The sequence below is a fragment of the Chionomys nivalis genome, chromosome 22 (assembly GCF_950005125.1).
Source record: "Chionomys nivalis chromosome 22, mChiNiv1.1, whole genome shotgun sequence".
Taxonomy (NCBI): domain Eukaryota; kingdom Metazoa; phylum Chordata; class Mammalia; order Rodentia; family Cricetidae; genus Chionomys; species Chionomys nivalis.
This window is the reverse complement of record NC_080107.1, coordinates 26,988,498-27,014,519: the sequence shown is the minus strand read 5'-3', so window position 1 is coordinate 27,014,519 and position 26,022 is coordinate 26,988,498. Positions and strand designations below refer to the sequence as shown.

The 26,022-nt window shown below is 43.8% G+C and overlaps 1 protein-coding gene across 19 annotated transcripts in view; it reads right to left on the bottom strand.

Annotated features, from left to right (window-relative positions):
* The window catches only part of Neb (nebulin), a 186,466-nt gene that overhangs the window by 81,985 nt on the left and 78,459 nt on the right, over nucleotides 1–26,022 (bottom strand). For all 19 annotated transcript variants that reach the window (XM_057755442.1, XM_057755424.1, XM_057755423.1 and 16 more), the window contains 14 exons: nucleotides 23,896–24,003; nucleotides 21,225–21,536; nucleotides 19,099–19,302; nucleotides 18,507–18,611; nucleotides 16,574–16,681; nucleotides 14,972–15,283; nucleotides 14,169–14,372; nucleotides 10,001–10,105; nucleotides 6,054–6,161; nucleotides 4,755–5,066; nucleotides 3,429–3,632; nucleotides 1,807–1,911; nucleotides 1,253–1,360; nucleotides 155–466 (listed from right to left, as the gene is read on the bottom strand). In XM_057755442.1, coding sequence (XP_057611425.1) covers nucleotides 155–466; nucleotides 1,253–1,360; nucleotides 1,807–1,911; nucleotides 3,429–3,632; nucleotides 4,755–5,066; nucleotides 6,054–6,161; nucleotides 10,001–10,105; nucleotides 14,169–14,372; nucleotides 14,972–15,283; nucleotides 16,574–16,681; nucleotides 18,507–18,611; nucleotides 19,099–19,302; nucleotides 21,225–21,536; nucleotides 23,896–24,003 — 2,607 coding nt within the window. The remainder of the gene's footprint in view (nucleotides 1–154; nucleotides 467–1,252; nucleotides 1,361–1,806; nucleotides 1,912–3,428; nucleotides 3,633–4,754; nucleotides 5,067–6,053; nucleotides 6,162–10,000; nucleotides 10,106–14,168; nucleotides 14,373–14,971; nucleotides 15,284–16,573; nucleotides 16,682–18,506; nucleotides 18,612–19,098; nucleotides 19,303–21,224; nucleotides 21,537–23,895; nucleotides 24,004–26,022) is intronic.

Here is a 26,022-nt window from a genome sequence, read left to right as displayed (position 1 = left end):
TCAATATGCTTGGCATCCTTTGAGCTCAATGCTTATTTTATGTATATTTCATGGGTTTTATTAAGCTTCCCAAAGATTCTCTGACACTGAAAATCTAAGATTTCCCCCATTGAACTGTTTGAAGACATGGCTGAAGGACATCAGACCCACTTACATCGCTTTGCAGGTCATAGGCCTTCCGCGCCTGAATGACGTCATTCTGATCGGGCAGGCAGGTCCACTCATGCAGAGGATGCTTGTAGTCTATATCGCTGACCAAGATCTGGCATTTCTTGGCCAGCACCACGCCCAGCATGTCCACCGGGCTGCTGTACTTGGTCTTCCACTTCTCAAAGTCCTTCTTGTACTCCCGGTCACTCTGGATCTTGGCCACATGCATGGACCACATCATCTTGGGGTCATCTTCGATGTTCCTGGCCCCAATGTGGTGGCCCAGCTGCTTGCGGTAGCCTTCCTTGTACTTGTACTGGAGAAAGAAAAGTCACGCAAATCTGATGAAAGGAGCGCATACTACTTCTGTGTATTTTCCCACCATTATCAAGCAGAACAAAGACTATTACCCGACCCAATTTATAGAGTAGGATCCTGATGGTCACAGTTCAATATGTTTGTAACAGGGTTGAGCCTACACTTCAGGGCTCCTTGTATTTTGTATTCTTTCTTTCTCTAAGCTACACTACCCAGTATACATTGAATTCCAAATAAACTTAGTGTTTTTTTTTTAACCATTAACATTAAAGATATTTTAGAATATTTCTCTTGTTGTTAGACCTTAGAATGAATTCCTTGGTCATGGATATGCATCCCATTTAGGTAGAGTTTATGTGCCAAGAAGCTATTCTCCTTATGAGTCGGTCAGCATCACCTACATTTGCCAAAAGTCATTCCTTGGGGTTTAGAAACTAACTACTTTTTTTTTTTTTGGTTTTTTGACACAGGGTTTCTCTGTAGTTTTGGTGCCTGTCCTGGAACTAGCTCTTGTAGACCAGGCTGGCCTCGAACTCCCAGAGATCCGCCAGCCTCTGCCTCCCAAGTGCTGGGATTAAAGGCGTGCGCCACCACCGCCCGGCTTAGAAACTAACTACTTTTAATGCTCAAAAGCCACCCTTCTCATTTTAACTACGTATGGGGGGCACTAAAGGAGGATGAAACTTGGAAGTACAAGCAAGGGCTGGCGACAAACACCCTGAAACTGTCCCTCTGACAACATTTTAAAGAAACGCTTCTTAAAAAAAAAAAAAAGTCAACTTACATCACTAGCAATCTCTCTCGATGCCTTGGCTGCTCGGATAGGAATGGCGTCCAGGCGCAGGTCGTAGCCTTGCTTCTTGGCCTCTTCCAGCGACACTTTGTAGAGTTTCTGTGGAGAGAGCCCTTAGTCACCACCCCTTTCGGAAGAGCTTCCTGTCGCCATTTCAACTGAAATGAATCCCCTAAACACAGTGGCGGTGTCACGGACAATTACGCTTCACAGGCCACAGGTCCTTGGGCATCAGGTTTTCCTGACTGGTAAATCTGAAAGCATGTTGGGGGAACATCCACATTTGGCTGCTGTACCATGGCTGGCCCACGGAGGGTCATAGAGGAGGAGTGATACTCAGGATACTTCCCCACAAGCACTCCACTTCCTGTCTGGTAACAAAAGCTTGGTCTTCCTTGTGGACCCACCACATAGCCCAGGGTTAAGTCAAGGGCGAGCTGTTTCTTTTGCCAACAATGTCAGTTACAGGGTAGGTAATAAATTAGGAAAAGCATTTAATGAAGGGAAGCATCACAATCCCTCATTTGGCCTCTCTGGATACTCACATCGCTATAGTTTATCCTGTTGAGTTTGGCCAGCATGATCTCTGGCGTGTCGGGCATGACGTGGATGGTTTTCTTGTCGTTGTCCCAGGCTTCCGTGTACAAGCGCTATTACAAAAAGGAGAAAATTATTTTGGTGTTCACAGAAATTGTTATCTCTTTGATACAAAGTAGAACTAAATTTATTAAGGCTGCATTCCTTTGTTCATTACTAAAAGTTTATAAATACTTCAATTATTAAACAATTCAACCATTCTGCAAGATATAATTAGGCTTCGGTATTTAAAAATCCAAGAAAGAATTATTTGTTGTTTCTTTTCTGAGACAGGGTTTCCTACAGCTCAGTTTAGCTTCAAAATCATTACATATAACCTTGAACTCCGAATCTTCCTGCCTTTGCCTTCCAAGCACTGGGATTACAAACATGGACAATCATGCCAAGCTTTACATATAATATGCATGCATTTTAAGCAATATTTCAAATTTATTCATTGAAAATGTCATCAATGAATATATGCTGTTTTATGTCAACTTGACACTGCCCAGAGTCATTTGACAGACCTGAACTTCAACTGACATGTTTCCGTAAGAACAGGCGGTAGGTAAGCCTGTTGACCATTTTCTTAATTAGTGGATTGGTTGGGAAGGGCAAAGCCCATTGTGGGTGGGGCCATCCCTAGGCTGGTGGTCCTGGGTTCTATAAGAAATGCAGAGCAAGCCATGGGCAGCAAGTCAGTAAGCAGCACCCTCCATGGCCTCTGTATCAGCCCCTGGTCCCAGGTACTTGCCCTGTTTGAGTTCCTGTCCCCCAAAACATCTCTCTCTCAACTTCACTCCTCTTTTTCATGGTACTTTAAACAAGAATTTAATATTTTGAAGTATCACCAAGTAATAAACATATTTAAGTAGAAAACCATGTATATTTAGTATATTAAGTATAAACATGTAATATTAGTATATTAGTATATTAAGATAGGTAATATAAACTTAGAAAGCAAAAACCTACTTGTTCTAATATGTAAACACTAGTTTTTACTCTCTCAAGAGAGAGTGAGAGAGCTGGCAAGATGGCTCAGTGTGTAAGGGTGCTTGCTACCAAGCCTGACAATCTGATTCCAGGGACTCACATGGTAATGGGAGGTAATTTAGTCCCACAGGTTGTCATCTAACCTCCACATGCATGCCATGGCACACATGAGTATACACACACATATATATGTATACATGTATTGTGTGTGTATACATATATATATACACACAATGTAAGTAAGTAAATAAAATGTAATAGATGTCAACAAGTGAAAACGTAGGTAAAGTCTTCAAAAACTAGAAAGAAGGTCAAGAAAAGTTAAAAAGTGTGGAGGAAACAAGGGAAAGAAAAATGAACCCACATCACACGAAAGCAGAAGAGAGACTGGGTGGGGAATAAGACAAAAGGGGCTGTATGACAAAGGGAATGGGAGAGACGAGGGGAGAACAATCAAAGCACATTTCATATGCCAACTGAAATCATTTGAGCAGGTAATGATACACCTCAGAGTAACTCCGAGACATAACAGCATGCCGGAGCCGCTGTCTTGCCCTGTGGTAACTCTCGGGCTGCATGGGGGAGCGTGAAGACTCACCTTGTTCATGTTTATTGCGTTGTTCTTCGCCAGCACCTGCTCCAGCGAGTCGGTGATGCTGGTAAATTTCAATGTGTCTGGACGCTGGCGGTAGATATTATCGCTTAGTATCTCTGTGGCCCTCTTGGCTTTAACGACTTCCAGGGAACCAATGGGAACCCAGCCAATGCCTTTCATCCACTCAAGGTCGGCCTTGTACAGATTCTGAAGACCAACGGGTAAGAGACGTGTTAACTCTTGTGAGTCATCTCAAGGCACATCACACTCAAGAAACATGAATGCTGAGGATAGGTGGGTGTGTGTAGAAATATGCTCTGTATAATATGTACATGTCCGAAAACCTTTAAAAATTAATGAAAAAAATAGACTTTTTTGCTGAACAGATAAAACTGGCAGCATACTCAGACACCGGTCCCTGCCTAATAGCCTTGAATTCTCTAAAGATTTTTTTTCTTGAGCTTTTTAAAAAAAGGGACATTATCCTGTCCTAAAGGATTTTACAAGATCTTTCACAGAGGACCAGCATTCCTTAAGCCTTGGCAAATGTGTTCTAATCATTCCAAATTAAACCACATGAGCAGACCAATGGCACAAAGTATGGCAATCACAAGACCCCTGCTTTAATTTCCATCTCTAAAAGGCCAGCCATCAGGAGAGTAAAGGAGATGCTCTGATGGAAAGATTTTAGGTATTTTATCCAGTTCATTCCTGAGCGAACTGCTAATGTAAGACAACTGGTTTTGAAAAAGCAAGGATGTCTTCATATTTTTCTTCTTGTAAATTTAAGTACTAGCAGTTATCAAGTAATATAAAACAATGTACTTTTATTCCCACTCTCCATTAGCTGCTGCCAATATGTATTCTCTTTTCGCTTCTACTTTGCTGGTCAAAATGTCACTAGTGATCCTTCCTTCTTTCCTTCCTTCCTTCCTTCCTTCCTTCCTCCCTTCCTCCCTTCCTCCCTTCCTCCCTTCCTCCCCTCCTTCCATTCTTATAGCTAAGGCTGGCTTTGAACTCCCAATCTTCCTGCCTTCACTTCCAAGGTTCCCCAGAACTTTACAGGTGTGAGCCACTATGTCTGGGTCAGGAATGTTATTTTGAGGGCTAAGTGTAAGATGATTCAGACAAAAGAAGCCCGAATCACTAGGAAGCTAAATTCTGTATAACATTGATAGTATTTACTTCCTTTTTACCCACAACTTTTGGAGGGGTTCCCAATGAGAAATTCCTACTTACAGGGACATTTAGATTCCCGGTCCTTGACACTAGTCAGAATCTCACAGACTTTCTTCTGATATGCTTTTATCCCATACCAGGGATACTTACATCACTCTGGAGGTCATATGCTTTCCGTGCCTGTATGACATCATTCTGGTCGGGCAGGCAAGTCCATTCGTGCAGGAGGTGTTTGTAGTCCACGTCACTGACCAAGGTCTGACACTTCTTGGCTAACACAATCCCGAGCATGTCCACTGGGCTGCTGTATCTTGTCTTGTATTTCTCAAACTCTTTTTTATATTCACGATCACTCTGCACTTTGGCAATGTGGAGGGACCACATCATCTTGGGATCATCGTGTATGGCTCGGGCGCCAATGTGGTGACCCAACTGCTTCCGGTAGGCTTCTTTATATTTGTACTGAAAGAGACGCAACCCAGAGCGTAAGGAGGAGGGAGGAGGTGGAGAGGACCTCTGCCGGCTGCTCCTGTGACGCCATGCCTCGGGGCGAGAAGAACCCCACTGCTCCTTCTATAAAGTCGCAGAATCATATGCTGGCAAAAACTGGCCAAAAGTGATGACTGGAAGAGGCCGTCCAGTCACAGCCACAAGCTAATCCAGTGCCCCAGAAGCCCTACCAGGCAGCCTGCTAGAGAGCACCCTGGGGTGTGTGCCTACGTGGCTCCCAGGCTTCTCCTTGGAAAGGCAGAGAAATATAGCATGTATGTTACTCAAACTATGTACAGCCTCCAGAAGCATACATGTAAGCCGGGAGGCATCGTTTTGAAATAGACAAATCCTGTTATTTAGTAGGTGTGGAGTTTGGGTTTCATAAGATGAGGAAGTTATAGGGCCGTTTTGCCTGACAGTGGGAAAATATGGAGCACTATTGGATCATACGTTTAATCAATAGTTACTGTAGTCAGTTTCACCTTTTCCAACCTTAACAAAAAAGGTTTAAAAGCTATGAAGTTGGACACTGCTTCTAGTTTTGGATAATTTTAAACATGTCCAGGAATCTGCTATCTTCATCTTCAGAGTACAGAAACAGTGGCCTTCAGCCTTTGGCTATCCTCCACCTTCCTTCCTGTATGGGCAAACTTAGCTACGCCCATTTCATGTTTGGCTCCATTCTCTCCAGTGTATCATGAGCATTCATGAGCAGTTCAACACAGTCCGTCTGACTGTGAGACGCCTACTCTATATAACAAAGACAAAAAGAAAGATCAAGAGAGCACAGCACAGTGTAGACTATAAGCCTGGGATCATGAGCGGGTTATCCAGGTCCTACCTCTACTCAGTGGGGTTGGTGAGGTGAGTGAGCAGCAATGAGAGGTCCTACAGTGTTACAGAAGGGGGATCCCTGTGCCAGGGGCTGGCCTGACTGGGTGCCGAGTCAGTGCTTACATCACTAGCGATGTCCCGGGAAGCCTTGGCGGCCACGATGGGAATGGCATCGCTTCTCAAGTCGTAGCCTTCCTTCTTAGCTTCTTCCATGGCCTGGCGATAGAGGCTCTGGGGAAAGAGGGAAGACACTTTTAGTTAGAGAACCCACATTCACAGTTAGAGAAATCCACATTTTGGGGACAGGGGGTCAAAAGAAGACAACCCTTGGATGTAGAACCATGCAGTCTTAACTGAAACAAAACAACGAAACAAAAAGAATTTTTCCAAGCTATTAAGTTAAATGGAAATTTTGCATTCAATAAATTGTAATGTGACGCCTTCTTGCACATCCTTACAGGTTTTAGACACGAAGTTCTTGGTGGTGTTTAAGTCAGTAAGCACTTACTCCATTCATAAACCAGTGAAGAAGGATGCAAGGATTCCAGGTTTGAAACAAGGACAACTCTGATAGCCAGCACCACTCTGATAATATACAACAAATCACTGTAAGCATGTGCTCATGATCAAAAGCATGCCGCAATGAGACCGGGCTAACACTTTAAGAAGTCTCTGCTAATATTTAATTGCCCATTAGTAATTGGTCTCAGCTGCTGGAAATTGGTAGCAGACACAGCGACAGCAAATACCAAAGACTCACGAGCCAGGAAAAGAAAAGATTCTGTTTTTAATTTGAACTGAGAAAACATTGTCACTGTTCAATTTCTGTGACAGAAGGCATCTTAAAGATTTCTTTGTTCACAAATTTTGACCAACTTTGTTGGTTATCTGATTTCATGACAGTGTCTCACTATGTAGCCCAGGCTGGCCTGGAACTTACAACCCTCAGACCTTTTGTTCCTTGGTGCTGAGATATGTGCACCACGCTTGGCAAAATATTTACTTAAACAAATCTTAATTGTAAAAAGTTACTAGATTTCTTAATGAGACATGTTACTTTGAGAAGCTCACTGAGCTTTGAATGGAAAAGATTCTGATGACCACGAACGAATTAAATGGTCATTCCGCACAGTTTTGTGTGTATGGTGCCTCAGATGTACGGCACCATGCTAGTGACACAAGTGTGCTTTGTGCTTTTAGAAAGTAAGGCCCTTACATAACCACGCTTGGGCAGAGATTTTAACAGATGCTCTGACACTTCAGAGTGGGTCTTGTCCTCTCTCAAAACCTGTAGAAAGTTTCACAACAAGGTCAACCTCAGTGAGCATCCAACTTATCGCCTTTTTTGTATTTCTCTCCTGCACTCCTTTTTTATGTCGTAGATATTTCTTTTTTTATTTGCTATCTATATTTCTCTATCAATAAAGACCACTTTAATGCTGCAGATTAAATCAAATGCTCTACGGCATTTTAAATTAAAAAATTAAATTTATTTAAATTATTCAACCAATTGAGAGAAAATTACAGTCACTACAAACTTCACTCCTAAACTTTTTTAACAGAAGATTTATTTCCTTATTTATGGGTATGTATACGTGTCTGTGTGAATATTTGCCAAGTGAATATATGCCAGTAGATCCCCTGGAGCTAGAGTTACAGGTGGCTGTGAGCTAATCTATGTGGAGTGCTAGGTGCTAGGGTCCTGGGTCCTCAGGAAGAGTAGGGAGCCCTCTTAATTGCCCAGTCACCTCTACAGCCCCAGAATATTTCTTTAATAGCTGTAAAATCCTATCATCCATCTATTATATTTTTTCATCCCAGAACAAAGGCTTAACTATGACCTCATGGTACAATCGAGAAAAATGGTCTGGAGCCAACTCATGACCTCAGGTCAGATTTCTTTAGTTTTTCCAACCTTTGAAAGAGGCACGGTGTTTTGAGGCAGACAGCACTTTTCATTATCTCCAAGGTCATGATTTTTTTTTTTTTTTTTTTTTGGATTTTTTGAGACAGGGTTTCTCCGTAGCCTTTGGTTCCTGTCCTGGCACTAGCTCTTGTAGACCAGGCTGGCCTCGAACTCACAGAGATCCATCTGCCTCTGCCTCCCGAGTGCTGGGATCAAAGGCGTGCGCCACCACCGCCCGGCTTCCAAGGTCATGATTTAAAGCTTGTTTTGGGAAGTCACACGGGCAGGGTAGCTAGAATAGCTACAGGAGCGTACAGGAGACAAAGTTGAGGTGTGTTCGTTTCATTTACAGTCAAGGAGTGAACTGTGGGGTAAAAGCCCTTGGCAATGCCTTTCACAGTCATTTACGAGGGCCATTCTTAAACCTCATCTTCAGAAAACAGGGGCTGGGGAATTAATCTTGACATTTTAAAGAAAATAAACCAAGTTGGAAATTTTAGAATTAAAAAATATCCCGATCTTCTCTTACTAGTCTAAAAGGAAAATCTATTTCATTTCTCCTCAGGTAAGCAGGAGCCTCATCACAACCTGGGACAGAAGTTAGCTGCATCTGCCTGAGGCTCAGCAAGGCCAGGTTCAACAGAGAAACCTACCCCAGTTTGGCTGAGCTGGGGCAGGAGACTCCTAAAGTGACTGAGTCATGGCAGGATCTCCCCCCTAACATGGTTGAGCTGGGGCATGAGACCCCTTAATGTGGCAGAACCAGGGGAGAAGCCCACCCTAATGAGGCTTGGCTGGGGCAGAAGCCCACCCTAATGAGGATGAGCCAGGGCTGGTCAGATATTATTGATGAGTCTGTTCTTTGATGATAGAGGAAGGAAAATCTCACCCTTTTCATTGGTTAGTCTTTGCTATATGAGATAAGAAACATGCCTTTTCTTTAAGACTCTGTTATTACAAATAGATGTGTATTAACAGATGAATACAGATAAGATAAAAACTTGATCAAGTCTTGAGAGTAAAAGCTTAAAGATCAGAATACTTGAATCAATCAGATTCTCCACCTGGACAAGGACAATCGAGTAAGAAACTACTTATGTAGTAGCAATTCTGCCCTGTAATTATTTCCCCTTAGATTCTAATGCATCTAATAAACTTCAATGGCAAGAGAAATTTGTTTGATTGCTCTTAGGCAATTTTGAAAATGATGAATTTAAAAAAAACCTCATTTGCATTTGGATCTTGTTAATAAACTTTGCTATTTCAAATATATTAAATACATTTAATTTTCTTCTACTTCCCCTTGCCAGGGAAATCCATGCATCTCTCTTGGGGCCCTCTTATACTAATTTTCATGGTGACTTGAGGGTAAAACAAAGACATTAAAATTTATTAGCCCATTACTACATCAGTTCCCATCCTACCCATAGTATAGATTTTTGTCATCTCAAAAGTTTCTAGATACTTTATAGATGAGGCAACTGAAGAAAGCAAATATGCAGAATACATTTTAAAACAAGTCCCAATTTGATGAACAACACAGTTTCTGTGGATCTTTGCATGTATGCATCTCCTTTTCCCTACCCCTCCCCTGTGTGTGTGCACAAGTGTGTGTGTGTGTGCGCGCGTGCGTGTGTGTCCAGGCACACACACCACAGTGCACTTGTGGCGTCAGAGGACAACCTTGAGTGTCGGTTTTCACTCTCCATCCTGTTTGAGATGCCCTCTCCTGTGTGTGCCTGGCTAGCTCGCCTGGGGATTTTCAGGAATTCTGCCTCTACCCTCACCTTTCATTCATTCTGGAATTAAGGTGCTCACTTAGCACGTCTGGCTTCACATGGTTTCACGGGGTCTGAGCTCAGGCCATGACGTTTGCATAGCACTGCTTTACCCGCTGACCCACCTTTCTAGCTCCAGCAATAACTACTTTTAGTTGAAATCATTATTTACTTATTACTGGTTGATTGTAAGGGTTGATACTTTTGTGTTTGTCTTTCTAATTTTTGATTCAACTATATCCAAATTTAAAGTAAGATAATGAGTATAAACCCAAACCCAAGAAGAGTGGACTGCATCATGACACGCTGAGTGACAGTCTGACGTTCCTACCTCAGCAAAAGTCAGTGTGAGCAGATGAAGAAAATCAAGAGCAGGTAGGTCTTACCTCACTGTAGTTTATTTTATTTTGTCTGGCCAACATAATTTCGGGTGTATCAGGCATAATGTGGATTTGGGTCTTGTCTTTCTCCCAGGCTTCTGTGTACAAGCGCTGTGAAGGAGAAAACAATACAAGGATCAGAAAAAAAATAACCCAAACATGTTTTAAACAGGAGTTTTCATGAAGAGACCATGAACAGAAAAAAAAAAACAACTGAAAAACAGCCTCTTGCCTACTGTACTGTGTACATAGTTTACCCTATAAAAAATCAAAGGGATTGACTAGAGTGTATCTACTATAACTAAATATAAATATATATTAATCTCAGAAAAATAGACAAGCAGACACACACACACTACCAGGTCACTCAAAACCCAATTAAAATTTTAAAATCATGTATTTCCCAGCATATTTATATATCCATGTTTACTATGGCTATATTAAAACTCTTCTCATAAGTTTTAAGAAAAAAGATTCAATACCAACCATACATTATTTTAACAGACTTAAAAGATGTTGAGCCAGGCAGTGGTGGTGCACGCCTTTATGCCCAGCACTTGGGAGGCACAGGCAGGCGGATCTCTGTGAGTTCAAGGCCAGCCTGGTCTACAAGAGCTAGTTCCAGGTCAGCCAGGGCTGTTACACAGAGAAACCCTGTCTTGAAAAACCAAGAAAAAGAAAAAGATGTTGAGCCCCAAACAGCCATTCGATTTTAATATTTTTATATTTTTGCCGCGCACCACGCCCCTGTGTCTGTACTCGGTGCGCTATTACCCAGTTCGCTAGCTTCGGGCAAGGAGGCTGGAGGTTAAAATACACAGACACACACACAGACAGAGAGACAGCAACACGGGTCATCCTTGAATTCCCCAAGAATGCCCTTTATTGTGTTCAGGGGCAGATTATATAGAGATAGCCACGCCCCAGCCAAACCCACCAGAAATCACTCTCCTGCCATCAGGAACTCCTGAAGGTCTCGTGCTCAGAGCAGCTGTAGGCACTCAGATCAGGGGAAAACAAGTTGTTTACAAGAAATTCAGGATCTGGGGTCTCACTGCTCCCAACATCTCCCCCCTAAATTTTTTATAAAGCAGAAGACCCTCCTGTCCACACAGCCTTTTGGTCTCTACTGCACCTAGATTCACTTTGGCCAGCACTCTATTGAACCTGTACTCAGGAGAGAGTGACAGCTTCTCCTCAGGAGAATACTGGCGTTTAGGGAACACAAGAGAGCAACTTAACCTGTAAGACAGGTAGATTCAGGTATCCCAGAGACTGTTGGTTCCTCATACTATTTCCCACACACCCTCTTCCCCTCAAGTGAACAGGGGTGTGTGACCATTTCAGACTCGGGACTTTTAGGAGTGGCTTTGCCATGACCCCAGGAGCAGTCCCCTAAATAACATACCCCAGCTGCCATACCCCCGTGGCACATTCATTCTTGTCAGCTGAGTGCATGGAAGACACCTTCTCCCTCGTGCACCTCTTTGGCTTCCCTAGCAGCCCAGCTGATCCTGCTTCTGCTAAGTGACCATATGCTGCATTCTCATGGGTTGTCTGATCTTACACAGAATTCAGAAATGAATGCCCATGGCAACAGGCGTTAAGATTGCCAGCAATGGGGTCTCCAATCACCACTGGACCCAGCCTCCCACTTGAGCTATGGTATTCAACCAGCCCTTTGGCTAAACAGTACAATCTGGTGTGCTGATTGTCACATTTCAAGGGCTATTCAAGTAACCATCGAGTTGTTTCACCACATAAGAGGCATTAGCAATATTGACAGATGTCACACAAACGGAATGATGAACGACACATTTGTTGTACTAGCCATAGGTCCACCTGTCCTACAATAGGGGCAGTCTCTTGATTTAAATTCGTTGTGTGCGGAGCCTGGAACTGCCACTGCCTTCTCCCTGGGACCTGCCTCGAGGACCGACAAGGCAAGAACTCTAGGTCCGCTTTCAGGGCGGGCCTCAGGGCGCAGAAGCGCAGCAGGACCGCGACAAGACCTGTTGGCCTGGACCTCTGTCCCAGCCTGGGGCAACTGGCCAGGACGGGATCCGCCCCACCCCGACGGGGTTGGAGCCTGCCGCTCCACCTTGCCGTGCCTCCACCTTCCAGTGCGGCTGGAAAATGGCAGTAAATTGCAGTAAATACCCCCAAGAATGCAGCGTCCCCGCTCAGCAGGAAGTAGCCAGACAGATTGACAACGCCCAAATTCCCTAAGAGATAATTTAAGTGGGGCCCCTTCAGTGGTTGCAGAGCAGCAAGCCTGCTTCCCTGAGTTCTGCTCCACCCTTCTGCTAGAAGGCAGCTGGAGCAGAGCTTTGCTAGGTGGCTGTGGTGGAAGGCACATTGCCTCAGCCCAGTTGGTGCTTAGCCTGGCGGATGCCCCAGCAGAGTGTCGGCAGGTGCAACAGCAAGTGCTGGAGCTGAGGCAAGCTGGAGCACAGACCCCACTGGGCTGCCTGAGAACGCAGCCGCAGGGCAAGGAGAAGGCAGTGGTAGTTCCAGGCTCTGCACACAGCGAATTTAAATCAAGAGACTGCCCCTATTGTAGGACAGGTGGACCTATGGCTAGTACAACAAATGTGTCGTTCATCATTCCATTTGTGTGACATCTGTCAATATTGCTAATGCCTCTTATGTGGTGAAACAACTCGATGGTTACTTGAATAGCCCTTGAAATGTGACAATCAGCACACCAGATTGGAACTGTTTAGCCAAAGGGCTGGTTGAATACCATAGCTCAAATGGGAGGCTGGGTCCAGTGGTGATTGGAGACCCTATTGCTGGCAATCTTAACGCCTGTTGCCATGGGCATTCATTTCTGAATTCTGTGTAAGATCAGACAACCCATGAGAATGCAGCATATGGTCACTTAGCAGAAGCAGGATCAGCTGGGCTGCTAGGGAAGCCAAAGAGGTGCACGAGGGAGAAGGTGTCTTCCATGCACTCAGCTGACAAGAATGAATGTGCCACGGGGGTATGGCAGCTGGGGTATGTTATTTAGGGGACTGCTCCTGGGGTCATGGCAAAGCCACTCCTAAAAGTCCCGAGTCTGAAATGGTCACACACCCCTGTTCACTTGAGGGGAAGAGGGTGTGTGGGAAATAGTATGAGGAACCAACAGTCTCTGGGATACCTGAATCTACCTGTCTTACAGGTTAAGTTGCTCTCTTGTGTTCCCTAAACGCCAGTATTCTCCTGAGGAGAAGCTGTCACTCTCTCCTGAGTACAGGTTCAATAGAGTGCTGGCCAAAGTGAATCTAGGTGCAGTAGAGACCAAAAGGCTGTGTGGTCAGGAGGGTCTTCTGTTTTATAAAAAATTTAGGGGGGAGATGTTGGGAGCAGTGAGACCCCAGATCCTGAATTTCTTGTAATCCCCTGATCTGAGTGCCTACAGCTGCTCTGAGCACGAGACCTTCAGGAGTTCCTGAGGGCAGGAGAGTGGTTTCTGGTGGGTTTGGCTGGGGTGTGGCTCTCTCTATATAATCTGCCCCTGAAACCAATAAAGGGGGTATTCTTGGGGTTTTAGTATCAGTGTTAAAGATCTACGTGTCGGTCTGTCTCTGCGTCTGTATTCTCAATCTCCAGCCCCCTTTCCTGAAGCTTGTGAACTGGGTAAAAAAAGTGCACCGAGTACAGACACAGGGGCGCGGGGCGCGGCATATTTTTGGTTGTGAGCCTAGCCTTTAACAGCTGAGCCATCTCTCCAGCCCGATTTTATATTTTTATATTTTTAATCCTGTGCACGCATGTGAGTCTGTTTGGGTCTGTGTACATGAGTGCAGATGCCCATGGAGGTCAAGAGAAATCAGATCCCTCGAAGCTGTTCTTGCAGACGGTTGTTAGCTGACTGGCATGGGTGAAGGCACTGACTTGGCTCCTTGGCATGCGCAGTAGGCACTCTTAGCTGCCGAACCATCTCTCCAGCCCCAAGGAATTCTATTTGTAACACTGACTGACCATTTCACAAAGAGACAACAAAGCAGAAACTCCCCTGTCTGTATTTGAAATTTTTCTATAAGGATATATAGAACTCAAGTAAACCACTGTACTTAGGATAAGAATTTAACTGGATAAAATAAAAGAAGACCAACTTAGAGACCATAGATACTCATTCTAAATGATGACACTTCTGCTTTGGTTTTCCTTAGACTGGGCTCACCTTGTTCATGTTGAGGGCGTTGCTCTTGGCCAGCACCTGCTCCAGAGAATCCGTCACACTGGTGAACTTGAACTTGTTTGGAGGCTGGCGGTAGATGTTGTCACTCAGGATCTCCGCGGCCCTCTTGCACTTGACCACATCCAGAGACCCGATGGGGACCCAGCCAATGCCTCTCAGCCACTGGAGATCTGACTTGTACACATTCTGGGAAGAGGGAAAGGGCAGATGTTATCGCCAAGAATCTCCGTGTGGGTCTTACACTTCACCACATCCAGAGACCCAGTGGGAACCCAGCCATTTCCCTTCATCCGCTAAAAGATTTTAAATGTTCTAGTGAGATCCAACATGAGAGCGAGTGCTACTGAGCTTATGACACTTGGTCTCAAAAATGAAGAATAAGGACTGGAAACCTTGGGAAACCTTAAGCTTTGTAAAAGTCTTTAAAAACAAGGCAAGCCAGGCGGTGGTGACACACACCTTTAATCCCAGCACTCGTGAGACAGAATCAGGTGGATCTCTGAGTTCAAGGCTAGCCTAGTCTGCAGAGTGAGTTCTAGGACAGGTTCCAAAGCTACGGAGAAACCCTGTCTTTAAAAATCAGAAAAAAATATATGAAGGCAAAATTGTATTTCATCTTGTAGAATATATAAGGTTCTCGTTTAAAAAATATATAGAGCGCAGTTGAAAAACTGAGAAGTAGAAGTAAGATGCGGCAGCTCCCTGAGGGCTCTACCCAATATTAAACATTAACGTTATTGTGAATTACTACCAGGAGTGGGATTCCCATAGGTCTCAGCACTCACATCGCTCTGGAGGTCATAGGCCTGCCGAGCATGGATGACGTCATTCTGGTCAGGCAGACACGTCCACTGGTGTAGGTAGTTTTTGTAGTCCACGTCGCTGACCAGGGTCTGGCACTTCTTGGCCAGCACCACGCCCAGCATGTCCACCGGGCTGCTGAACTTGGTCTTCCACTTCTCAAAGTCCTTCTTGTACTCCCTGTCACTCTGGATCTTGGCCACGTGCATGGACCACATCATCTTGGGGTCATCTTCGATGTTCCGTGCCCCAATGTGGTGGCCCAGCTGCTTACGGTAGCCATCTTTGTATTTGTACTAAAATAAAAATGGTCATTTTTTTTTTGCAAAAAAATTAATGAAATGGGTTAAGAGTTTAATTACTTTAAAATCTTGCTATTTTTCAGTTCTTGCTAAGAAATAAAGTTATGTGCATATTTCCATATCTCTATTCTAAACTGTGGTTTAAATGCCCAGCAACACTCTGGTGGGAATACAGGCCAAGCTAAAAAATATCCTATTTCTTGCAGACATCAAGTCTCTGGACATAAAAGTAGTAACATTTTTCAAAAGCCAAATCAGAAATGTATACCGCTTTCTCGTGATCTTTGGCCAGTATAACCACTAACTAGAACTCTTATGTGTGATTTCATGAATATCATTCTTCATTTGGTAGACGTGATTTCGTCTCCCACTGCCACCTCGAGTCCGGCTCTGGGGATGTTCACTAAGTCTCTTAACTCCCTGAAATGGGCAGGACCAGACCTCCATGCTGCATGTCCTGTTCCAAGTATGGCCGCGGTGAGGCTTCCACAAGTGAGAAAATGACAGGGGCTCGAGCGTGTTAATATTTTGGTGGTGTGGGGGGAAGAGAAGAGGAGTGGGGATAGGGGGAGGGGAGTGGGGGGAGGGGGCAATATTTGGGAGGAGGGGAGGGAAATGGGAAACGGGGAGCAGGTGGAAATTTTAATTAAAAAAGAATAAAAAGAAAAAAAAAGATGCTAAAGCGAAAAAAAAATATTTTGGTGGTGGTGCAAGCGACTACCTCGGTGCTCTCTGGTGATAGGGTCTCTGAAATTTTAACGCAGAGCTACTGTAGTCACATTCTACCCAGGACCTTTCAGACACAGCAGGAGTATTTGAACTCATCATTCTTGGGTTTGTTCATCTTTGTCTTTCTATTTTCATTAGATAAGGGGAAGGGTGCACTTCAGACAATTTTCAAACAAAAATATTGGCAGGAACACAGAGCAAGTTTGGGGAAAGGTAGTAGAGTTTCCTGTCCCATACCAGGTCTTTATCTGTTGGACAATGAATACAATCAAGTTATCTTCTAGTATTTCCTATGCCTATGAAATCTAGGATCAAATATAAAGATAAATTTTCCATAATTATAGACCTGAAATACTATAGAGTATGATTCCATTTTAAACTAGTGGTACCTGGGTATTAACCTTTTAGAATTAAAAAAAAAAACTTTTTTTTTCAAATAAGAGACATTTATGTGATTTAAAAATAAGTCAATAGATGTGTTCTAACAGGCATTTTGAATGCATCTTGTCACCGTGTCACTGAGTCTGCTTCCCAGCCCATTTAGCCACTACTCACGTCACTGGCGATATCTCTGGAGGCCTTGGCAGCCACAATAGGGATGGCATCAACGCGCAGGTCATAGCCTTTCTTCTTTGCTTCTTCATTGGCAAGTTTATACAGACTCTGCAGAAAGAGAAGGAGGTTAAGAGCAACCATCTGGAGGGCATCAGGTGACTCTCACCACGTGACTTTTAAAGGATGGAACTGGATACGACCTAAGGTCCTGGTGATAGGGGAAAGCAAATGAATTCTATTCTATTCTTCCAAAAAAGTATTTAGCTGAGCATGGTGGTGCACACCTTTAATCCCAGCACTCAGGAGGTAGAGGTAGGTGGATCTCTGAGTTTGCCTGGTCTACAGAGCAAATTCCAAGGCTATACAGAAAAATGACTGCCTTGAAAAACAACAACAACAACCAAATTCTTTCCAAACCAAAAGAGCTATTTAGTGTCAGAAATGGATTAGATGTAGTAATGGGTATTAAAATTGATATAATATTCTATTAGATATTTTATCATTACAAGTTTATATATCACTTATAGATTAATAATAAAACTATTGATATAGACTTATATAATTTATTAATATAGATAAAATATAATCTATACATGCTGCTGAGTAAAAAGGAAATGGGAGAAAAATATACTCAGTATTATTCATTTTATTTATATGGCAAGTACTACTGTTCATTTCTTCACTACTTAACTTTTATTACAACAGGCAGTATCTTATAGTGTTTAAAAACCAAATAAAAAATTAAGGTATAACTAAGAATAAAGTTGATTATAATCTCAAGACTAGATTTTGATGTAATTTAGAATATAGCTGACCATCTCTTTGGATGTATGCCTTGCTCCCCCTAGATGTAGTAGGGAGGGCTTTGGACCTTCCACAAAGAAAAGTGCCTTATCCTCTCTTAGGATTAGATGAAGGTGTGGTGGAAGGGTGTGTGGAGGGTATGGGAGGACGGGAGGGAGTGAGAATGGTAGTTTTTTTTAAATCTAATAAATAAATTAAGTAAAAAAAGAATATAGTTGACTATAACCTCAAGACTAGATTTTGATGTAACTTAGAAGAAGATAGTTGACTATACCTCAAGACTAGATTTTGATGTAACTTAGAAGAAGATAGTTGACTATACCTCAAGACCTGATTTTGGTTCTCTATTAGGGAAACATGTCTATAAAACTGTACTTTCTGTGAATGAGCCAGCACTTGGCACTGCTGATGGAGAGGACTGTTGTAAAGGAGGCTCAGGCCCTCTACCTGTACTCCCTTTCCTGACCCTTCCTGACTCCTTGCTCCTCTCTCTGCCCTGGATGGTGTGGTGACTTATCTGATGGCTGAAGACGAATCTGTGACATGTACCACTTTCTCCCCTCTGGGTAGTGCGTCTCCTGCCCTCTCAGGAGGTTATCATCTCTGAAGCCCAGTGAGGGCAGGTTGCCTGCTCTGCCGCAGCTCACTTAGCTCTTGCACATGCGCTAATTCTAGCAGGTTTTAAAACAGTGGTATTTTGACTATAGTTTCTGCCCCTTTGTTTCATTTCTCAATTTTAAGTCAACCTCAGTGTGGGGAAGAGGTGTGCCTTAGTGAAGAAGGCTCTCTGCTGGGGCTATGAGACACAGCCAATTAAATATAATTAAATACACCACATCAGTTGAACTTGAATTCTAGGTATATTAATAAAGAGCCAGTGTTTTATCTGGCTAACTGACTCCTTGCCAGTGCCCAAAGCCACTCCTTGGTCTATCTGTTTACTGTAGGAATGACTTCAATGTGTAAGAAACAGAGCGAGTTCAGTTTGCCTGCAGAATCTCATGAAATGTAGTATTCAACCCAGAAACAGAAGGGGAGGGCCAATGTTCACATGAAAGAGACGTAATCGAGTGCCCGCATCTCCCACCAGCCTACGTGAGAATCTCCACATGGCGCTGGAGGCCCCTACCTCGCTGTAGTTGATTCTGTTCTGCCTTGCCAGCACGATCTCCGGTGTATCAGGCATTACGTGAATTTGAATCTTGTCTTTGTCCCAGGCCTCTGTGTATAATCGCTATAAAAATAAGACAAGGTGTTGAAAGAAAACCATTTAAGATAGGCACTCCAAAAGTCAAACTGAAAGAGGATTATTGTTGATTTATTTAGGGAAAGTGAGCTACATTTGATTGTACTAGAGCAGTGGTTCTCAACCTGGGGGTTGTGACCCCCTTTAGGGTCGAATGACCCTTTCACGGGATCACATATCAGATATCCTGTATATCAGATATTACATTATGATTCATAAGTAGCAAAACTACAGTTATGTAGTAGTAACAAGATAATTTATTCATGAAGGTCACCACAGCCTTAGGAAGGTTGAGAACCACTGGACTAGAGGTTAGGGACACTGCTTGTTACCAAGACTAAAACTGGAAGCAATGAGACTTACTAAATTTCAAGAACAATTTCAAAGTTAAATGTGATTCTCCTTTAGGGAGAACTTTGAATCCATTAGTCATTCAAGGTGTGAAGCCTGCGGAGTCTGAGGTGGCTGGGCTCACCTTGTTCATGTTGAGGGCGTTGTTCTTGGCCAGCACCTGCTCCAGAGAATCCGTCACACTGGTGAACTTGAACTTGTCTGGAGGCTGGCGGTAGATGTTGTCACTCAGGATCTCCGCGGCTCTCTTGCACTTGACCACATCCAGAGATCCAATGGGGACCCAGCCAATGCCTCTCAGCCACTGGAGATCTGACTTGTACACATTCTGGGAAGAGGGAAAGAAGGCAGGGGCTCTTCATCGAGGGTAAAGTGCATGGTAAAGTCCACTTATTGTAGAGATGCAAATGACCTTAGTAAGAAAGCGAGGATCTATTGTTTTCAGAGAGAGCAGGCTTACTGCAGGCGCATGACAACAACAGCTATGCTCAAAAATGGCCCAGACACCTTTTTCCATTCACAACCAAAATCTGCCAAGTATCAACACTGTTGGGAAAGGACTGATCCTAAGGAAGGCCTGTCAGTCATGCTAGTGACTTTTATACATAATGTACCAAGGACAGAATGCTAACCCAGAGTGAGAGGAATCATGAATTCCCACAAGTTACCAGTAAATCCAGATATGGCCATAGCCTCATGAAACATTCTGTAGCTATCAAAATGTTTCCTTTCTAAGAATACTGACAACATGCAGAAACATTATTAATATATATTTTAATGAAATTGGCACGTGGAGTGATGTGGGTGGGGAAATTTTATGTGCAGGGTTTTGGGGGGTTGGATTGATCTAGATTGTTGCTTTCAGTGCACTTTTTATTATATTTCAAATTATCTTCTTAAAAAATGAGTGATTTCAAGTGACAAGGGACATATAATAATAAGGAATTATCAATGCCCCCAGAATGTGGACAGTTGTCATACTGCCCAAGATTGGGGACAATAAATGCACATGGTACTGGGCTAGGATCTCAGTCCCTTTTCCACCAAGTTCTCAGGGTAGAAGGCTCAAGGTAGTTTCCATAGGCATCCATCTTGCCATTTTTTAGTCCATTTTAAGCCATTTTTTTTCTCAAGATCTCGTATTTCCCAACAATGTTTCTGGACCCCCATGGTCATCTATCTAGGAGAATTTCAGCAGCCTTGGGAATCGGATGAAAAAAATAAATGTGGATTTCATAGACAAGGACTCTTGGCACAGCCCGGTGCCGACTGCTTAGCACGCTTGAAGAGCCACAGCAAGGCTGGCTAAAACAGTGCTTGCGGTATCTGCAGGGTATGCCTCCTGCAGCACCAAGACCAACCACGGTGCAGGGAAGGCAGCCCAGGACAGGCACCTAGCAAACCATGGCCGGCAGTATATCAATCTATTAGCTACTGTTTGTGACCACCAATCCTTCTTCACCAGTCCCCTAAGCCCAGAGCAGATGCGGGAGTCTTGCAGGTGGCGACACAGCTCTGAGGAATGGTCATTAATGTGTAATTGTTGTGGATTTATCTCATTCTCCAAAGCTCTCTAATGCTTCGTAATTGCCTCAAATATTTATCAAACACGCCGGGTTGGAAATGTGCTCCTCACACCCAGCTCCGAGACAGCACATCCACCGCCAATAGATGCTTGGTTTAAGTCATTAGCATCTGACACCCCACACAGATAGCGCAAATGTTAGTAGAACTGTCCAACAGCTTGCAAACACAGCAGCTTCATCATCTTCGAGAGCAGCTTGAATCCTGTGCTGTCATTAGCAATCTAATGACTGGAACCACCAAGGAAAACAATAGCAAATCCTAGAGTAGTGTGTGTGTGTGTGTGTGTGTGTGTGTGTGTGTGTGTGTGGTGGGATTAGATCCAGGCTTACACACACTAGACAAACATTCTACCACTGAGTTACATCTCCAGCTTTCCAGAGGAAATTTTTTTAAAATAAAAATTTTCTTTTTCAAAAATAAACTTTTCTTTTTCAAAAAAAAAACTTCCTAAAGAATAGAAGAAAATATTTTTTCCTGTTGTAGAGCATTAAAATCACACATTGCTTAATTATAGGTTTGTCTTCATAAAATCAAGTCCAGCTACGAAATAGCATTTCCTAATAAAGATGTCATTTCCCAACCAATAAATCTTAGCTTGAATAGGCCTGTGGGTTGGGTATCAGGGATAACCTTTTCATATAACTTGGAGGCTCTTACACTTACATCGCTCTGGAGGTCATAGGCCTGCCGAGCATGGATGACGTCATTCTGGTCAGGCAGACACGTCCACTGGTGTAGGTAGTTCCTGTAGTCCACATCGCTGACCAGGGTCTGGCACTTCTTGGCCAGCACCACACCCAGCATGTCCACCGGGCTGCTGTACTTGGTCTTCCACTTCTCAAAGTCCTTCTTGTACTCCCTGTCACTCTGGATCTTGGCCACATGCATGGACCACATCATCTTGGGGTCATCTTCAATGTTTCGAGCTCCAATGTGGTGGCCCAGCTGCTTGCGGTAGCCATCTTTGTATTTGTACTGAAATGAAAATTTAAAAAGCAGAGTTATATTGTGTATACTTCGATGTCAAAAATTTGTACAAAATCATGTTACCTTCATCATAGTTTAACTGACTTTTGCTGGTGAGCACCAACTCCAGCTAACACCCTGGCCTTTACCCTTAAAGCTTGTGGATGCGGTAAAGTATGTAGATTTCATACAACATACATGAGGCAGGAAGCACACACACACTGGGGAAGGTCCTACACAGGAAACAGATTGAGGCCATTTGAGCAGGGGTAACCTGAAGAATTGGATTTTGCACACTGAAAGTGGCCGGAAAGGAATGCATTTGGGAGCATTGTGTGTTTAGCAAGCCGTAAAGTAGCTTCAAGTGGCTGGATTGTGCAACAAAGAAGGTATTCCACACCAGATTCACACATTCAACATCACTGGCAAATTTCTATCATCATCATAAAGACCGATTATATTGGTAAAGTTGCTATGGCAACCCATCTGGTTAAGAATGCTCTTAGCAAGGCCATTGTGCTCTATCTTCACAAGGATCAAGAGTGGTTTTTATTATGACAAGTTGAATGCCTTCAGTGCAGGACCTAAACAGTCATCCCCAGTACAGGTTTCCCATTCTAAAGACAGCTGAGGTAGAAAGTAAAGGTGAATAAAGGGGAAGGGGCATGGTGTAGTGGGAAGGAATGAGTTTGACTAGTTTAAACTTTACCACCTATTGAGACTCATTCTGGGAGAGTGGTTTGAATAAGTCATAAAATGGAGATGATGACAGTGTGTACCGTTTGGGTAAAATACAAGGATAATGCTTAGAAAGCTCTTCATAGATTTCTTAAAGTTGATTATTTAGTTATTTGTTACTGTTGGCATAGATCCTTTTGTTGTGGCAAAGAAGGGGCTAATATGCAAAAAAATTAAGTGAATCATTAATACTCTTGTAAAAAACAGTCTACCTCCTCATTTGTTAACAGCGAGCCTCGTTATATACAGCAGGAATCCATTCCTCAAGGATTTGGGAGGCACCAGGTAGGCAGGATGACTTGGCAAAGATAGGGGGTGGGGCAAGGATAGGGGGTGGGGCAAGGATAGGGGGTGGGGCAAGGATACGGGGTGGGGCAAGGATACGGGGTGGGGCAAGGATAGGGCGTGCTACACTGCATAGTCAGGAGTGGGCAAGATGCAAGTCTGGGCTAGAAGTCTCCATCTGGTACTGATAGATGCTTTCTCTTCGTAATCTGATCAGGGTGAGTTGTAATAGCAAGGCTCACATGCAGTTTAAATACTATTCACTAAAACACCACATAAAGCCAGCCCCAGATCCCCAGCAGAACGGAGGCCTGTGAGCCTACTGATCACTCATACATAAACGTCTTCAAGCCTGCAGCTCCTGCTTCAGCATTCTCTCATGCTACGTCCTTGGGAAGTGATTTCTTTTTTTCTTCTGCGAACGCAAACCCCTTTCACAAATACCAACTTTCCCATTCCCTCCAAAACCAGATTTCTGGAAATTTTCATAAACGGAGATCATTTTTTTGTCTATATTTTTTGAGATATACATTGGGTCCTGGCTAGTTTAATGTCAACTTGACACAATCTAGATTCGTCTGAAAAGGGGGAACCTGAATTGAAAAAATGCCTCCATAAGATCTATCTGTAGGGGAGGGACTAGCCCATTGTGGGTAGTGTTATCCCTGGGCTGGTGGTCCTGGGTTCTATAAGAAAACAGGCTGGGTGGTGGTGGAGCACGCCTTTAATCCCAGCACTTGGAGGCAGAGGCAGGCGGATCTCTGTGAGTTTGAGACCAGCCTGGTCTATAAGAGCTAGTTCCAGGACAGGCTCCATAGCTACGGGAAACCCTGTCTCAAAAAACCAAACCAAACAAACAAACAAAACCCCCAAAAACCAAAACCAAAACAAACACACAAACAAACAAAAACCAGAAAACAGTCTAAATAAGCCATGAAGAACAAGTCAGAAAGTACTGTTCCTCCTTGGCCTCTGCATCAGCTCCTACCCCCAGGTTCTTGTCCCATTTGAGCTCCTTTCCTGACATCCTCTGATGATGAACAGCAATATGGAAGTGTAAGTCAAATAAACCCTTTCTTTCCCAACTTGCTCTTTGCTTGTGGTTGTCATCACAGCCATAGACACTCCAACCAAGACATATTGCTCTAAAGCTTGGGCTAGCCTAGTGATCACTACGTACTGGAGGCTGGCCTCAAACACAGGACAGTCCTTTTACCTCGGCCTCTGAAGTGCTGGGGCTGCGTGCACACACCACCACACACAGCCGATGGGAAGTACTTTGTGAAGCTCAGGGAGAAAGTCACACCACACTGCTCACGGAACCGGAAGAGAACTGCTAACTTACGTCACTGGCGATGTCTCTGGAGGCCTTGGCTGCCACAATCGGGATGGCGTCACTTCGTAAGTCATAGCCTTTCTTCTTTGCTTCTTCATTGGCAAGTTTATACAGACTCTGCATTTGAGCCACGGCCCGGAAAGAAAGGAATTGGTTAGATGCTGATGTTCATATCTAAAAACTCATAGAGGGCATGAAGGGCTTATTAGAAGGTGATTTCTGAGTTCCAAGCCTTTTCTCTTCTGCTACAAAGAAAATACCTATGAAGATTATTACATCTGACTACCCCAAAACTTGACAATGAATTAAATGAACGAATATACATGTAAAATGTCTCCAGAGAATTCAAGTTCAAGCCTAGGAAGACATGCAGATGAACTGTTGTTTACGGTAATCAATTCAATCTATTTGACCTGACTTTGTGCCCGTGACGATGCTGGGTACTTGGCAACCAAGGATGGAAGACAATCATTCCCTCACCCTTCCAGTTTCTGGGAGAAGTGATGAGAGCCTGGTAATTTAGGGGACCAGCTGCTGAAAAGCCAAACCACATGAGACAATTTAACCACAGAGGTCAACTACAGAGATGACAAGAGTTCCAGGAAGCGGTCATTTACTGTGGTCAGGGAACGAAGGAAGTCCCTGCCCAGGGCTGCCCTTGGGTGATACCTTGAATAACAAGTGAGGTTTCTAAAGACTAAGCTGGTGTTCAGGGGAAGTGAAGACACCTGAAGGAGTGGGGATAGCTACCAGGGAGGAATGCCAGATGAGGACTGAAAAGATTCTGGAGTTACAGCATAACACCTGTGGCTGAGGAAAGAATGTGGCCTTTGGGCTAGGTTACAACTCTAATGCAAGGTGCTTGGCAAGTACACTTGAGGCCCTGAATTCAACCTCTGGTACCAGTGGGGAGTAGGCCAGGCTTTGCTGCTTACTCCCATAGGAACCAAGAAAAAAATCTTAAGAGGGTGAATGGCAGGATATGTGTATTCCCATCTTAAAAAAAATGAGAACAGAAAAGACTCAAAACAATTTGATAGTGAAGATGCCGAGAAAGGAGATGGTGGGTTAGGTGCTCAAACAAGGGAGTTATTCCTGGCCCATGCTTGACTAGTAACATTGCCCTATTATGGTGTCTCTGGGAGTTTCCCACAAGACGGGTTCAAAAACTTCCAGCTAGCTGGAAGACTTGATATTTTTAGTTCAGGCGATAATTAAGAGCTGGTTATACAAGAACTACAACTAAAGCCTGCCTTCCCCCCAAATAACATGACTTTAAACCTCTAATTCTGTCTAAAGTCTTTCGTTGTGCAGACATTAGTATTCTATTGATCTGTCCTGTCAGAGAAATGGCGTTCGACTTGCTGGTGGCACAGAGCTCAGAAGGAAAGCTGATACACCTCTGTCAGGCTCTTAGATGCACAAAGATCTCTACCGGCTTACAGCCGCAGCCTCATCTAACAGGAGGAAATTACGGAGGGATTAATGTCAATCTTGGAGCTAGATTTAAATTACAAATGTGCAGAGGCGACCAGGGGAGACATAGCTTAACTTTAGTCCTTGTGAAAGGTCTCAGAGTCTAAGAGGGTTTACGAGCACACACACCAGCACTGACATAGCAGCCAGTGTGCTCCTGCAGGGTGCAGAAATGTGGGCCGCAGGTCAGAAGGAGGCCAAGAGTAGATCCCGTGTTTGGCCCTGATCATAGCACACTTAGGGTATTTTGTTTAGCTCCAAGTCACATTTGACCAGCTCATGGGATGTCTAGGAACGTAGGGAAGTTAAGATTGCAAAGAGAACCTAACAGGGAAGGATACTGGTGCCTGTTTCTATCTGTGTACAGATTGGTACTACCAGTTTCTGAGGACGTTGTGGGTATTTAGAGAAATACTTTTGAATGGAAATTTCCAGAAGAGACCGATTTATGAAATAAGCTTTTTGTCATTGGGATTCTTAAGCAAAGGTGACTCAATCCTGTGAGTGGGGGTGTCTCTCTCTCTACCTAAGCCAGGAGTTCTAAAATGGGGACACATGGCCCCATCCCCACAAGATAAGAAAAGACCCAGGCTCATTCCTATATGATCCTGGCAGAGGTTCCTTCATAGTCTCTCTGTATTGGTCGATGGTTCTGGGGTT